General features: G+C 42.9%; 1 protein-coding gene across 1 annotated transcript in view; it reads left to right on the top strand.

The window, feature by feature from the left end:
- Window positions 1–14,618, top strand: part of ptprb (protein tyrosine phosphatase receptor type b) — a 50,322-nt gene extending 35,704 nt beyond the window's left edge. The window contains exons 26-31 of the mRNA XM_048267821.1: window positions 1–53; window positions 530–652; window positions 1,200–1,363; window positions 9,062–9,197; window positions 10,294–10,414; window positions 12,433–14,618. The exon at window positions 1–53 is cut by the window's left edge and continues 82 nt beyond it. Of these exons, the coding sequence (XP_048123778.1) occupies window positions 1–53; window positions 530–652; window positions 1,200–1,363; window positions 9,062–9,197; window positions 10,294–10,414; window positions 12,433–12,455 (620 nt within the window). The 3' untranslated portion in view covers window positions 12,456–14,618. The remainder of the gene's footprint in view (window positions 54–529; window positions 653–1,199; window positions 1,364–9,061; window positions 9,198–10,293; window positions 10,415–12,432) is intronic.
- The last annotated feature ends 472 nt before the right edge of the window (window positions 14,619–15,090 follow it).

Raw genomic sequence — 15,090 nt, 5'->3', positions numbered from 1 at the left:
AGCAGAACGTGCACAACATCGTCATGGTTACGCAGTGCGTGGAGAAAGGCCGGGTAAGTGAGAACCACCACCACCTCCCGGGCTTGCCGACGTTCCTCTGTTGCCTTGGTGATAAAGTCCAGACCAAAAGAGAGAGCGAGAGAAAAAAAAACAGAGAGGAATAACAAAAAACTGCCAATATCTAAAGAGAGGAAAAGAGAGAGAAAGAGACGGGCTGAAGATGAAAGGCCTGGTCGGTCTGTTGGTTGACCCGTGAAGCACGAGGCGATTACATTCTCTGAAGACTGGCTGACGTCATCAGGTCAGCTAGCTTAGCCTACCTCTGACCGGAACGACTGGAGCTCTCAACTAATTTCTTCCTTTCTTTCTTTTTCTTTTCTTTGTCACTACCTTTTCAAACTCTGCCATTTCTGCCTGGTCTATGCATTCTTTATTCTTTTTTTAATTTGTCTTCTCTCTCTCACTCTCTCTCCAATGATTGTATAAAGTTACTTTTAATTCAAATTCCCTCTCTCCATCTGTCCCCCAGGTGAAGTGTGACCACTACTGGCCCCAGAACAGAGAGCCGCTGTACTACGGGGACCTGGTGGTGCAGGTGCTCTCCGAGTCGGTGCTCCCAGAGTGGACCATCCGCGAGTTCAAGATCTGCTATGTGAGTGACAACAACTTTACTCCTCTTTACCCCCCCACCCCCACCTCTCTTCTTTTAGGAGGACAAAAAACATTCATTTCTTTACTCACTGATTCAGAAAATTGCTTTCAACATATTGACTTGACAAATTAATGATCTGACAATAAATCACGGGAAGAGGATAGGAGAAAGCTTTTGTCGACAGACTCGATTGCTTAAAATACTTTCAAGTCACGGAGCCTTATCGGCGGTGGTGCCAGTGGTGTTTGATATGGACAGATTAATATCCAGTGAGAGATTTGATTGAAACAGAGTAGCTGGAAACTCAACTGCCATTATGCATAATGGGCCGAGAAAGAGATAGAGAGACTCTGGGGTAACCAGGAAGTTTTCAAATATATATTTTTTTCTGTTACCTACAAAAACTCACGTAATCTTGTTTATATAACTCTAATTATCGCCCCAGTGCACACCACATTTTGAGAGTGATGTGACTGCTCATGCCTCAGTGTGATGGGCTGTGTGTGCTTTGGCTCTGACCGGCGGGCATTTTCTGGGCATCTTACAGGAGGGCCAGCTGGCATACCCGCGCGTGGTGCGCCACTTCCACTACACGGTGTGGCCTGATCACGGGGTGCCCGAGACCACTCAGTCCCTCATCCAGTATGTGCGGACCGTGCGGGACTACATCGACCGAGTGCCCACCTCAGGGCCCACCGTTGTGCACTGCAGGTAAGAAGTGTGTGTGTGTGTGTGTGTGTGTGTGTGTGTGTGTGTGTGTGCGAGTGTGTGTGTCTGTCTCTCTCTGTGTGTGTTTGTGTGTGTTCGTGTCCATGTCTGCGCGAGTGTGTGTGTCTGTCTGTCTGTGTGTGTCTGTGCAAGTGTGTATATGTGTGTATGTGTGTGTGTCTTTGTCTCTGTGTGTCACTGTGTGTTCGTGTCCATGTCTGCGCGAGTGTGTGTGTCTGTCTGTCTGTGTGTGTCTGTGTAAGTGTGTATATGTGTGTATGTGTGTGTGTCTTTGTCTCTGTGTGTCACTGTGTGTTCAGACACATGATAAATGGGCAAGAAAACATGTGGTATAAAATACTTCAGCACACCAGCTCCAACACAATTAGCATGTCTATTTTAGCATGCAAGAGATGGTAGCCTGAATTACTGTTGGCAGATGTTTTTTATCCCGCGTGACTTGCAACAAAGAAAGGTTTTAACTATGTGTTTGCCCCCTGAGATGTGCACTCATGGCCTGCGGGTTATTAGCACCTGCCAGTTGAGCTACAGTATGATTCATCTACTCTGCTGTCATACAGATGTGCTAATGGATTAAAAAAAGACATATAAACGTCATATACTCCTCTCCTTTTTTCACAGAGGCGTTGATAGGCAGGTTATGAGAGATGGGGAGACAGGGAGGGGTGTGGGATGAGGGGGGGGGAAGGAAAAGAAAGATTAAGTCTCTGCCTTTCAATATCAAGAGGTTGTGACACCACTCAGACCACCCCCTCAAACACACACTCGCAGACAGACAAACCCACACACACACACAAACACACGCACGCACCTCCTACAGAGATGTCACATAATGTTATTGGATTTTGATCTCTCTGCGATTCCTTCATTAATTTTTTTTTTGCTGCTGTTATTACCTCTCCTCTGTGTCACCACCACCCACAATACTATCCCTTAAGCACACATGCATGAATGCACACACTTGCCCCCACACACACATGCTGGCACGCACGCACGCAAGCACACACACACACACACACACACACACACACACACACACACACACACACACACACACACACACGAGCGCACACACACACACATTGTAAATTAGAATGCACAGCCACCCCCCCTTATCATACATGCAAAACAAACAATCCATTCAAACAGAGCCTACTACCCACCAGCAGGCAGAACAATCTCCTCCTCACACCACTTGAATGGCATTTTGTGTGTGTACTGAAGTCTCCACTGAGTGCTCATAAACACAGCCTGGCCCTGAGGTAAAAAACAGAGCCTAATCCTCAATGTGCACAATCATACTAACAGCAACTAATTACTACCTGTGCATGTAGGGAGAAGTAACGAGTAAATTGCATGTTAGCGCAAACCTCCAAATTAGATAGCTAATTGGTCAGCGGCTTTATTATGAACTAAGATTAGGTGAATAAGCAGGTCAAGAGCCCAGGGTATTAAGATATTAAGTATTAAGAACTAGCTACTAAATACATGCTCTTGATTGCTAAAAGGCTAAAAGTTAAGAAAGTAATTTTAGTCTAATGTATAAAATGATAAGGGCTAACACATCAGAACCAGATAGCACAAAAGAAAGGCCCATTTGTTTACTTGTTAGAATGATACAGTATATCTATTCATTGAAGAGGGAAAAACTGCATGATATGCCTTTCTAATGAAGCATTGCCATTTATATTAAATCAGTCCCCAGACCATTTACGAGCAATGAGCAGTTAGAGGTTGGCTGGTTAGCGGGGGCTCATATCTCCAGGCTGAGAAAGTTTACCTAGTGCAGCAGATTACTTAAAAAATCGTTAATCGTTCATTTTGGTATAGAAGCATGAAATTTGGCGCTGGCCAAATGTCAAAAAGGCGCTGGCCACTCAAAAATTTAATATGGCGGCCATTTTTCAAGATGGCTGCCATTGCTATTCAATGCTTATTATATAAATTATTCAAACAGTGATCTAAGCATACCATTTCATACAAATACTCTCTAAAGGAAATGCTAATGGAAAAATATGCTTGTCCCTCAAAAATTCAAGATGGCCGCCATTTTTAAAGATGGCCACTGTTCCTGTCGAATATTAATCATTTCAATTGTTCAAATGGTGATGCAAGCATACAATTAGGCAGAAATACTCTTCAAGGAACACTCTTTTGGGAAAAGGTATGTGCCACTCAAAAATTCAGGATGGAAACCATTTTTCAAGATGGCTGCCATTACTGTCCTATGTGCATTGCCACGGTTTCCAAAAAGTGATACAGAAAATATGCCACAAATATTCTGTTAAGGCCACTTTTTGGCCAATAAAAAATTCAAGATGGAGACCTTTTCCAAGATGGCCGTCATTTTGGTAGTATGTACACTGATGCACACATGCATGTTAGCAAAAATATTCTAACAGCCACACTTTTAGAAAAAGGCAATCGCAAAAATTCAAGGCATTTTTCAAGGTGAGTGTTGCTTTAATAGTGTACTCTGTTGGGACTGAGTTAAAAGGAAGGATTGAAAAAATAACATAAGTTCTATTCACATTTTTACCAGCTCAAAGGCCTTGTGGTTAGAGTGTCCAGCCTGAGATTGAGAGGTTGTGCCTTGCCAAGTCATAATAAAGACTGTTAAAAATGGTAGCCAATGCCTCCCTGCTTGGCAGTCAGCAAGTGTTGTATTGGGGGCAACATATCCAGGAAGTTGTTCATATACATCACGGCCCAGAATCAGGAAATCGGCTCTCGCCCACTGCAAACTTACTTTTTTATTCACATTTGCAATTGCACAGGAAAAACTGGTCCACTTTCCGAATCCAATGAGCAATTAATCACTTAAATATTTACTAATTAGCACTCTGAAACAAGGCGTCTCTGAAGACTGTTGATGTTTATTCACCGTATTGCAGTGATAGTCCAGCCTAAACGATGTCCAGACCAGGTGTCAAGCAATAGGGTGAGGTGAGATGTCATCAGCTGGCGCCCCCCGATGAGATCTGACTAAAAGATGGCTGCGGCCTATCTTTTATACTCCTTAACCTTAGAGTTGGGCCCTCTCCTCTCGCCACTTTCGAAACACACCTGTTGGCCAATCAGCATCCACCAGGGTTACGAATATTGGTGGAAACCATTTTCCCATCCTGCATAAAAATATATGCAAAACTGTCTGGTTCTGGGTCTTGCTGGTTCTATCCAGTTGGGTGTAAGCAAGGCTTCTTATCTTGCTACCTGTTACTTGGCCTTGCTGTTATCATCACCAGTTCTTGAATTTCCCCTTGGGGATCAAGTATCTATCTATCTATCTATCTATCTATCTATCTATCTATCTATCTATCTATCTACCAGCTATACATCATCCCCTCTCTCTTGACCATCTAATGAGAGGCCTAGTGTCTACTGTATCCTCCTGCACCCCACTCCTTGACTGCTGGTCTGGTCTGTTCAAGATGTGTACAGGCCTTGAAGCCTCATAATAATTGCAGTAATATTAAAGTTTATAAAACCATATATGCATCCTTTAAGTCATAGAAATCCACCACAAAACCCAATCTAAAACATTTGCATCTACCACAGCACTCTGATTTGCAGCCACACTTGGCTAGCTGTTAACAACTTTGTGCAACTGGTGCATTTGCTGTCCAGAAGACCCCCCATTGTTCACCAAGCTTTTTCCATCCCCAGTCAGCAGGACTCTCTGCTTCTGGCTGACACTGGGTTGCTTGACCCCATATGCAGCCTGCCTGATATGCACACATTTAGTGTGTTAAGCTGCCCTTGTTCAATGGCTTCATATGGCTCTCTTCGGGCAAACATGTCAAGTCTAGCCTCATCTACACTAACAGCTGTGCTTGATCGATCATACAGCAGGATCACAAACTTCTCAAGGATCTCCAGGTCACTATTGTGAAAGAGTGGTCAAGGCCGAGGGGTTATCCTTTTACCACCTCAATCATAGACATAGTACACATTCAAGTATGGGATACAACTAGGTTCGGGTCACCTACACCTAGCCCGATCACTCATCCAGTGCCATTTAAGTCCCGTGTGATCTGTACCGATGAGTCCTGCACGGGTCCATTTTTTTAGACCCGCCCCCGCCCGCACCCGAGAAGTTCAGCACAATCCGACCCGTCACCTGTGGTGATATATTAAAATTAAATCCGCACCCGCCGGACCCGTTGATATTTTGCCCGTTATGATGTTTGATGAATCGTGACACAAGCTAAAATCATTCAAATGAATGTGCTTTATTTTTTCGACAATTGAAAGCATTAAAGACCTTTTTTTTTTTTTTTCATTTTCGTCGGGGATAAACCTTACAACAACGACACATAGCCCAAACCTTTGCTGCATCAGAACATTATTCTACATAAAATGGACCTGTTAATTAAACAAAGAGAAGAAAAAAAAACAACCTGAGCCGCCACTAACCATCCTTTAACTTCATCCATTGTAAGTACGAGGCCGGTTAGGCCTATATTGTTTAATGTTTTCTCACATAGATGCATCAAACAAATAATTCAAGTCGCAGTACTGATGTGATTGGTCAAGTGTCGTATCGTTGACTAAAACACATATTTGCGATGTGGTAATGGTAATTTAGATATACAAATATTTCACATATTTTTCAATGATGTTTTATTTCTATACTGTTTTAGTTCTCTGATTTGTACACCTTCCAGGTAAGCATACATAAACAAGTCATGTATTGCCCCGCTTACCCTTGGCTCGGCTCTCCCGCGCTGGCACAACCTGTCAATTCAGGTGCGGCTATCTAACTACATCTATTACTAGCTAATTGATGAGGGGCTGTTAGACAGCATTTGGGACACTAAACTTAGCTATACTACTACTACTAGTCAAGAACTACAGTGTAAGTAAAACAGTAGATCAGCTGACACTGAACCCAATGCTGAGTTCCACAGCAGTGAAGTCACCAGTGTGCCCTGGTTGTGTTATGACATTCACTCTATTAAATCAGAGCTGCCTCACACACATTGAGAGTGAGATTCATTAATTTGATTGGCTCCACACGCTCTTACACCATGCATGGATTCCAGTTGCTGCTACTGGAAGAAACTGGAATCCATGCATTTCCACTGAATTATTTTTTGGAATCTGATCCCTTATCATACCTGTTCATTCTTACTCGTTGCTTTAATTTTTATCGTGACTAAATTCAAGATGGCTGCAAACGCTAAACTTCGATGAAGATACTGTCTGTATAAATCGTCTTGTAAGTAAACTACCAGTGCTTTTCAAAGTTCTCAATGTCTCGTTTTAAATGTCAGGGCCCTGGAAGTCTACCAATGAAGTGTGGAGATACATTGAGCCTCGTAAATGGGTGTAAAACAGTGATTTATTTGCATGGCTAGCCCGATGCGAAGCACCACTATTGAAAAAAGCTGTTGGTAGCATCGGCAAACTAGCCAGATTTTGGAGTGCAGGGGACAAGCCGAGATGGGCTATGAGACATACGTTCACACTCGGTATCATGTTTCAATACACTTTAGGTCAATATCACACCGGAATTCTCCTTTAAAACATTAAATTGAGCTCTGACAGAAATGGTGGCCATCTTGAAAATGGTGGCCATCTTGAATTTTTGAGTGTGTTCTTTGAAGAATATTTGTACCAAATTTGATGATAGCATCACCATTTAAAAAATTGATGTAAGGATTCAAAAGAAATGGCGGCCATCTTGAAAAATGGTTGCCATCTTGAATTTTTGAGGGACAGTATTTTCACAAAATGTTATACCTACATCACTGTTTGACATAACGATTGACATAACGATTGACATAATGACATTTGACAGAAATAGCGGCCATCTTGAAAAAATGCCCGCCATGTTGAATTTTTGGGTGGCCAGCGCCTTTTTCCCAAAAAGTGACCCTTAGAGAGTATCTGTGCCAAATGTCATACTTTTATACCAATTTGAACGATTCTCTTGAAATATGCCATTAATCTGCTGCACTATACCTGTGTCTGGAACTCCTGCTCCATGTGTGTGGGTGTGTGGTTCCATGGTCATGCTCTGCTCTGACGCGCTTCCTCTCTCTCTCTCTCTCTCTCTCTCTCTCTCTCTCTCCTCCCCTCCATCGGGCTCCTAATCAAGGTGCATTGAGGCGCCCTGTGAGCCTGTCACTGGGAGAGAGATCTAATCCATCACACGCACAGGAAGCCCACGCTCTGACCTCTCTCACTGCTAACACAACGGTAGTGGACTCAGAGTCCGCCATGTAGGACACCTACACTGGCTTTGCTTACTACAGTTTTTCCTGTCTTTATCACTGTTCTCTCATTCTGTCTGTATGTCTTTATCATTGTTCTCTCTTTCTGTCTGTAGGTCTGTATCATTGTTCTCTCGTTCTGTCTGTATGTCTTTATCATTGTTCTCTCATTCTGTCTGTATGTCTATCATTGTTCTCTCATTCTGTCTGTATGTCTTTATCATTGTTCTCTCATTCTGTATGTATGTCTGTATCATTGTCTTTCTCTCCTTTTTTCTCCTCTTTCTTTCTTTCTTTCTTTCTTTCTTTGTTTGTTTTATTGAATCATTAATTCTTTCTTGCTTGTTTTCTTTCCTTCTCTGCGTCTGTCTTTTTCTTTGTCTGTCTTGTTGTTTCTCTCCCTTTTACTATGTCTGTCACTCTTTCCCTTTCTCTATACACCTTCCTTCCTCCCTCCCTCTCTCTCTCTCTCTCTCTGTCTGTCTGTCTCTGTGGACAGGCTGTGGAGACTGGTATAAATGCCACGTATTATTCTCGGCCATTACTCCAGGGCAACCTGTTCCTTTTCTGACCGTTTGATCCTCCCTCTACCGTCTAAGAGGAGATAGAGGAGTGAAACTGACCAAAAGTACGGAGCCTCCTCTCTCTCCCTCCCTCTCTCCCTCTCTTGCTCCCTTACTGACCTCCAGATAGTGGCGTCTTCACTTTCCTTGTTCTCTTAGAGACAGCAGAGCAAAGAAGGGCAGTTATACCCCCTTCAAACACACACTTCAAACACACACTTCACACACACACACACACACACACACACACACACACACACACACACACACAGACACACACACACACACACACACACACACAAACACACACACACACACACACAGACACACACACACACACACACACACACACACACACACTCACACACACACACACACACACACACACACACACACACACACACACACACACACACACACAGCACACACACACACACACACACACAGTGGAGAGAAGAAGGCAGAGAGGTGGGCAGGGAGGGAGGAGAGTTTTTTTCTGTGCAGAAAAGAAGACATGTGCTCTTCAATCATATGGATGTTGGCCAGCGTAATCCCATTACTCTCTCGTTACGAGCACAGGAGCAGGCAGCGAGAGGCCCTTGGACGGCTCTCTGGACATGAGCTAGCGGAGTGTGGGCAGAGAGCTGAAATGGACGAACTTTTTGTTTCTGATCATCACTGAAAGAGGGTCTCGTTAAAAAAAAACAACGGGTTTAGCTAAGGGGCAAGGGTTTGGAGATGCACAACAATTAAATTCAGATGTATGTGGTGGTAAGAGTGTATAGTGTACCATCAAAGGTCACTCCATTAATCATTTTGCTCTTCTCTGCCTCCTTTCTATTGCTTTTCTCTCTCTCTCTCTCTCTCTCTCTCTCTCTCTCTCTCTCTCTCTCTCTCAGTGCTGGAGTGGGTCGGACAGGCACCTTCATCGCCCTGGACCGGGCCCTACAGCAGCTGGACAGTCGTGGGACGGTGGACATTTATGGCTGCGTCTTCGACCTTCGCCTCCACCGATCGCACATGGTCCAAACAGAGGTGACTTACATCCCTCTCACTCTCTCTCTCTCTCTCTCTCTCTCTCTCTCTCTCTCTCTCTCTCACACACACATACACACACACACACACACACACACACACACACACACACACCATCAAAGCTTCTGCAATGTCAGCATGACAACGGCAGTGAATTACAGTAGCAGTGTCTCTCACTGTAATGCTAGTGAAGGAAAAAAAGAGCAGAGGAGAGGAGAAAGAGCAGAAGAGAGGAGAAAGAGAGAGACAGGAGGAGGACGAGGAGAGAGAGAGACATAGAGAGAGTACTCTAAATAAATGATGCTGCGTCACCATTATGGAGACGTTGACGAGGCAAGAAAATCTGCCCATACTAGTAAATAATGGAGGAGAGCCATGCAAGCTAGCAAACTTCAGAGACACTAAATACTCCTTGAGATGGACCGAAGAGATAGCGGATTTCATTTTTTTACAATGACTTGCGCACAAGGGATGAATCTAGTCAAACTAAGGTCATCGATATAAAGCTTCTTCATCACAAAAGTGTGAGCAGGACTAACTCTTTTGTGTGTGGATTTTACTGTAAAGTGCTTCTCAATTTTAAACTCTAGGTAACTCGGTGTAACTGGCTTTGACCTTTAGGGATGTTGTTGAGGGGGTCTTGGCTTTTGGGTTGTTGCTAGGTTAGTTTTCCATCAGGCCTGTCTACATTAGTGCAAAGCATGTAACATCTTATTCCGTGAAGCTTTAAATAGTCATCCAGAAAAATGAGTACCGTAATTTCCCAACTATTAACCGAGGTTTATACATTGATTTTGCAAAATGTCTTCAGCTATGAGGTTAATACACGGGGGCAGTTAATATGGTATTATTATGGTTTTGTTTTTTTTACTTGCATAAAACACTGTATATAGTGCACAATGTGGCTAATACACAGGAAATTACTTTATGTGAAAATGTAAAAAAATCAGGAAGCACTGACTTGTTTTCCTTTTAGAATTCACATTGATCAGCACATATATTGTAGACATTAAGCAGATTAAATCTGTGGTCACTGACAGTAAATTTGTTTGTGTAAATGGCGTCTGTGCTAATGGGATGTGTCTTTGCGCTGCAGTGCCAGTATGCGTTTCTGCATCAGTGTGTGCGAGACGTCCTCCGAGCCAGGAAGCTGCGTTGTGAACAAGAGAACCCGCTCTACCCCATCTATGAGAACTTCAACCCAGAATACTACAGAGGTACAGCCCCTCATACACTCAACAACTTAACACAGCACTGAACCCAAAACTCAACATCCTCAACCTAACAATCCCCTTCAGCTGAATCTTGAAGTTAACCCAGTTTACTAAAGCAAACAGCTCTCTCAGTTATCAACCAAGGACTTCAACCAACCACAATGCATTTTCAGCTTCTTTTCCCCAAAATGTAAACATACTATAACGATTTGATAGCGACACACACAGTTGTCCAATCAAAAGGTTTATTAGCGGAAGCAGGAATCAGCCAAACACATAGACCAAGACAGCATTACATAGGAAACACAAGGGAAGTCAATAAAACAAGCACGATACACGAACAGGGTTGTCACATACAATACACCGGGTAAAACACATGAGGTAAAACCTAAAGAAAGACTACACAAGCTAACACATACATGACAAGGAAAACGCAACTACACTAACTAAAACTGACATTACACAAACCAGCATTCACACACATTGCATTCTGGGAGGCTAGCACTCAGTCCAAAAGTCACCGACGTTACACAGCCCTCTCGCGAGCTATTGCCGTCCTCGGCAATATCTCCTCGCTTAGCCATTGCCATAACGTCGGTGTGGGCATTCACTCACTCAGTCCAACAGTCTGGGATACCGCCAACAACACGTGGGGTGCACACGCCGCAGGAGCTCACTCAACGGGGAGCCACGCTGCTAGCAATCCAGTCGGGCGTGCTAGCAACCACGTGGCCGTCCCGCTTCGTCACCAGCTCCTCTCAGCAGCAGCCCTCAGGCTGCACTTTCCCATGGCGTGTCAGCGGCACTCCTCCCTCCAGACGGGGCCCTAGGTGGGCTTACTACCGTAGACTGTGGCACCAAGCACTGGAACTCACGGGTCAACTGTCGCTGCACCTCCGTCGCTCCACTCCACAGTCGCACCAACCAGGATAGGCAGGCACCAGCTCCGCTGCAGCCGGACCACGCTGAGCTCTCAGGCCATCAGCTACCGGTTTGGCGCCCCTCCTCGCTGCCTCCTCGCCCAGAGCTGTCCTCCTCTGCTCCGCCCGCTCCACTCCGTCATGGTCGCGACCAGGCTTGACCCCTCTTCTGCCTCGTGCTATCACCCAACACAGCGAACCTTTTTTTTCTTCTTTTTTTTTTCTCTGGCGCCGGCCAACAGGCCAACTAGAACGGGTGCCCACACAGCACGGTGCCTCTCACACGCACCCAAACGTTTTAAAGTTCAGAGTTCAGAGAGCCTTTTCCGTCGAAGCTGCCCCACCGTCGTGAGTTCGCTGCCCTCAGCGTCTCTGCCAACCGTCTGTCGCTGGGCGGAGGCCATGTTCGAAAGTCGCTTCTGACACCAATGTAACGATTTGATAGCGACACACACAGTTGTCCAATCAAAAGGTTTATTAGCGGAAGCGGGAATCAGCCAAACACATAGACCAAGACAGCATTACATAGGAAACACAAGGGAAGTCAATAAAACAAGCACGATACACGAACAAGGTTGTCACATACAATACACCGGGTAAAACACATGAGGTAAAACTTAAAGAAAGACTACACAAGCTAACACATACATGACAAGGAAAACGCAACTACACTAACTAAAACCGACATTACACAAACCAGCATTCACACACATTGCATTCTGGGAGGCTAGCACTCAGTCCAAAAGACACCGACGTTACAATACAATAAAAAACGAAGACTTTAATAAGATGAAGTATTTATCCATACATCATGTCCCTCCCCAACACTCATCTTTATGTAATCTCTTCTGACACGGAGATACTGTACAGTCAAACTGGAGAATTTCACAGTCACATACAGTTTGATGGAATTAAATATAATAACTTAACTTCCAACAGAGAAATAATCGCTGAAGTGTGAACTTGAGGCATTTGGAAGCTTACTTTTTTGCTCATATATTGTTTTGATCTAATTTCCAAATTTCTCCAATTTAAATGAAGCTTGATAAGTCTAGTATTAAGGTCCTCTTTTAATGCAAATCTGTTTATTTTTCTCCACAGATATTATATTCACTGGACACTAAAGGGTCTGAAGGATCTTGCTGGATTTTTTTTTTCTTTCAGTTTTTTCATAGCTGGAGTACTACAGGGAAATAGCCTTTATTTTTGTAAGCTCTATGATGTTCATTGGTTCTCAGCTAACTTCTCAAGTTTTTTATATATCTATTTAAATGTCACAAAACATTGTATATATATAAATATTTATATTTACTTTTTACATTAATACATCAATTTGCTAAGTCATGCTGACTTTTTGCACCTAATGATTGGAGTTTCCAAGTAATGATTATGTTCAAATGCCATACCAACATAAACCCATACCAATATACAGTAACTACCAATAAATTACCAGGATAAGTGATATGCATTTTGTGTTTGTACATGCCTGAAATGAGCAAGTTAGGTGCCAGTCATATAGGTTAATGTGAAACAAACATAGTTGTCTGTGTCTGGACTTTGAGATATTCACATCAGACTTACTGCTTCGGCAATGAGACTCATTGGAGGGTGTTTGATTGCTGTTGTCTTAGCTGAAGTCATTGTGGAGCCTGTTTAAGTGTTATTGAAACTGTCAAGTGTAGCAGAGCTGCTTGCTCGAAGTGCTCAGGCCTTTTACAATGCTGCCCGAAGAAATGGCTCCTTTGTTTTTATTCCACCTATCGGCAGACAGCACTTCCTGCTGAAGATGGGTAAATTTGGCTGTGCATAGCCAGAGTGTAGCTGTAGTGTAGTGTAGTGTAGTGTGTGTGTGTGTGTGTGTGTGTGTGTGTGTGTGTGTGTGTGTGTGTGTGAGAGAGAGAGAGAGATTGCTACCTCCTCTAATGGTTCGTTCAGTGGCTTGTAGCAGTTCCAGTGCCTCCAGCACGTTCCCCATCCCCGAGACAACAGTTGAGAAAAACAACAACATAAACATTGACACGAATACCAAGAAAATAATCAAAACCAAATGCCCATTTATCTCACTGAAATTTGAATTAAATGTCAAAGCGCTGACCTACTGTAACACACTCCCCAGGCGGAGAATATGTCCTTTTCATATCGGAAGTCTGACATTTCTGATCAGATCTTCACAGCTAAGCCCAGAGGAGCTCTTCCCGTCTGTCTCACTGAAAGCTGTTGTGGTTGTCATTACCTGGACCAAACAGCAGAATTTCATCTAAAAAAGATCACTTTTTTTTGAGGTGGACGCATTTTGCTGCATGCAAATGTTATTGAAAGGAGAGATTGTGGCTTACTTCCCCTCTCAGCCCCCAAACACCTCTCTCAATTTGACATCACAGTCATCGTTTTTTGTTGTGAGGCCTTCTTATTCTTCACGACAGAAAATTGACTCCTGTACAGAAACACACACACACACAGGGACACACAGGAGTCGGTAGTCAGTATAATACAGATGAGTAGAGGACAGCAAGCACCCTTTAAAAATCTATGAAGCTGACCTACAAAGCAGAACCAACAATGCAGTGCTAAGCTGTAGCCCTGGGTCACTAAAGCACACTCCTTTTCCTCCCCTCCTCAACAGTGCTTCCTCTTCTCGGTTTGTTTGTTTGTTTGTTTGTTTGTTTGTGGGTTTGTTTGTTTGTTTGTTTGCGGGTTTGTTTGTTTGTGGGTTTGTTTGCTTCATCATCACCTGAACCTCCCACATGAACCCTGCCAGTCCCACTCTCCATTGCTATGTGCGTTGCCTTGGACCTGTTGAAAGGGATCAGGGGAATCGGTGCTGAACCCCTCAGCGTTGTTTATCCTCACCAATGCTTTGTGTAGGATACCTACATTTTTAGAGGAACCCAAACTGTTGTTTAGCTCATAGCATAGCAGAGGGAAGAGGGAAATCTTTATTTACTTCCATGGAATGTTTTCCAACACCTTTTGACAGATAAAGGTGTCAGACTGATTGACCTTGTGAATGTAAGAATTTATAGATGCCTTTATCAGGATTTCTTCCTTCTTTTTTAAAAAAAAATGTAACTGTATATATGCACTTAACTGCACACTTTAGTTTCCAAAGATATCTAGTCAGGAATATGGAAGTGTCTGTTTTGTTGGTCAAAATTATCTTAAATTGATTTAAACATAACTGGACTAAACATTAGATAGGGTTACATGTTTCATTCCATTGATTTGATTAGAACCTTGTCTTAAAAACTCTCTAGAGGGTGGCAGTTGATATGATCCTGTCCTAGAAATAAAGATTTTGTTTTTCTTGGCATGGGAAAAATGAATTATTATAATTTCCATATATATATATTATGTATTATTCATTTCAAACGTGAATCTTATCTGCTCGCAAGTGAAATGTAATAAGAAATTCTTGGTATTCATCAAAAAATCTGGTCATTTTCAATATGATGCCTCAACTCATGAGGAATAGTTTGTTTCCCTTTGGTTCATGTTTATTTATTAATCTATTTGTTTTATGACATTTGAATTCACAAACATGTGTAAGAAAAGTTATCTTGTCAGCTCATCTAATCTCTAAATCTAATGTTTTATATGCTGAATTTGTTTTGTGGTCATCGTAAAAAAACTATGCTTGCCTATGATAGTCCTTAAAATGTGATAATGAAACTATGATACAATTAAGGAAATTGTTCATATTTTTTTTTCATTTTTTAAATGAAAATAATAACATACACTGGATTAAATAAATAGGATTGT

This window comes from Alosa alosa, chromosome 17, assembly GCF_017589495.1.
Source record: "Alosa alosa isolate M-15738 ecotype Scorff River chromosome 17, AALO_Geno_1.1, whole genome shotgun sequence".
NCBI classification, from domain to species: Eukaryota; Metazoa; Chordata; class Actinopteri; order Clupeiformes; family Clupeidae; genus Alosa; species Alosa alosa.
This window is presented reverse-complemented; position numbering and strand designations above follow the sequence as displayed.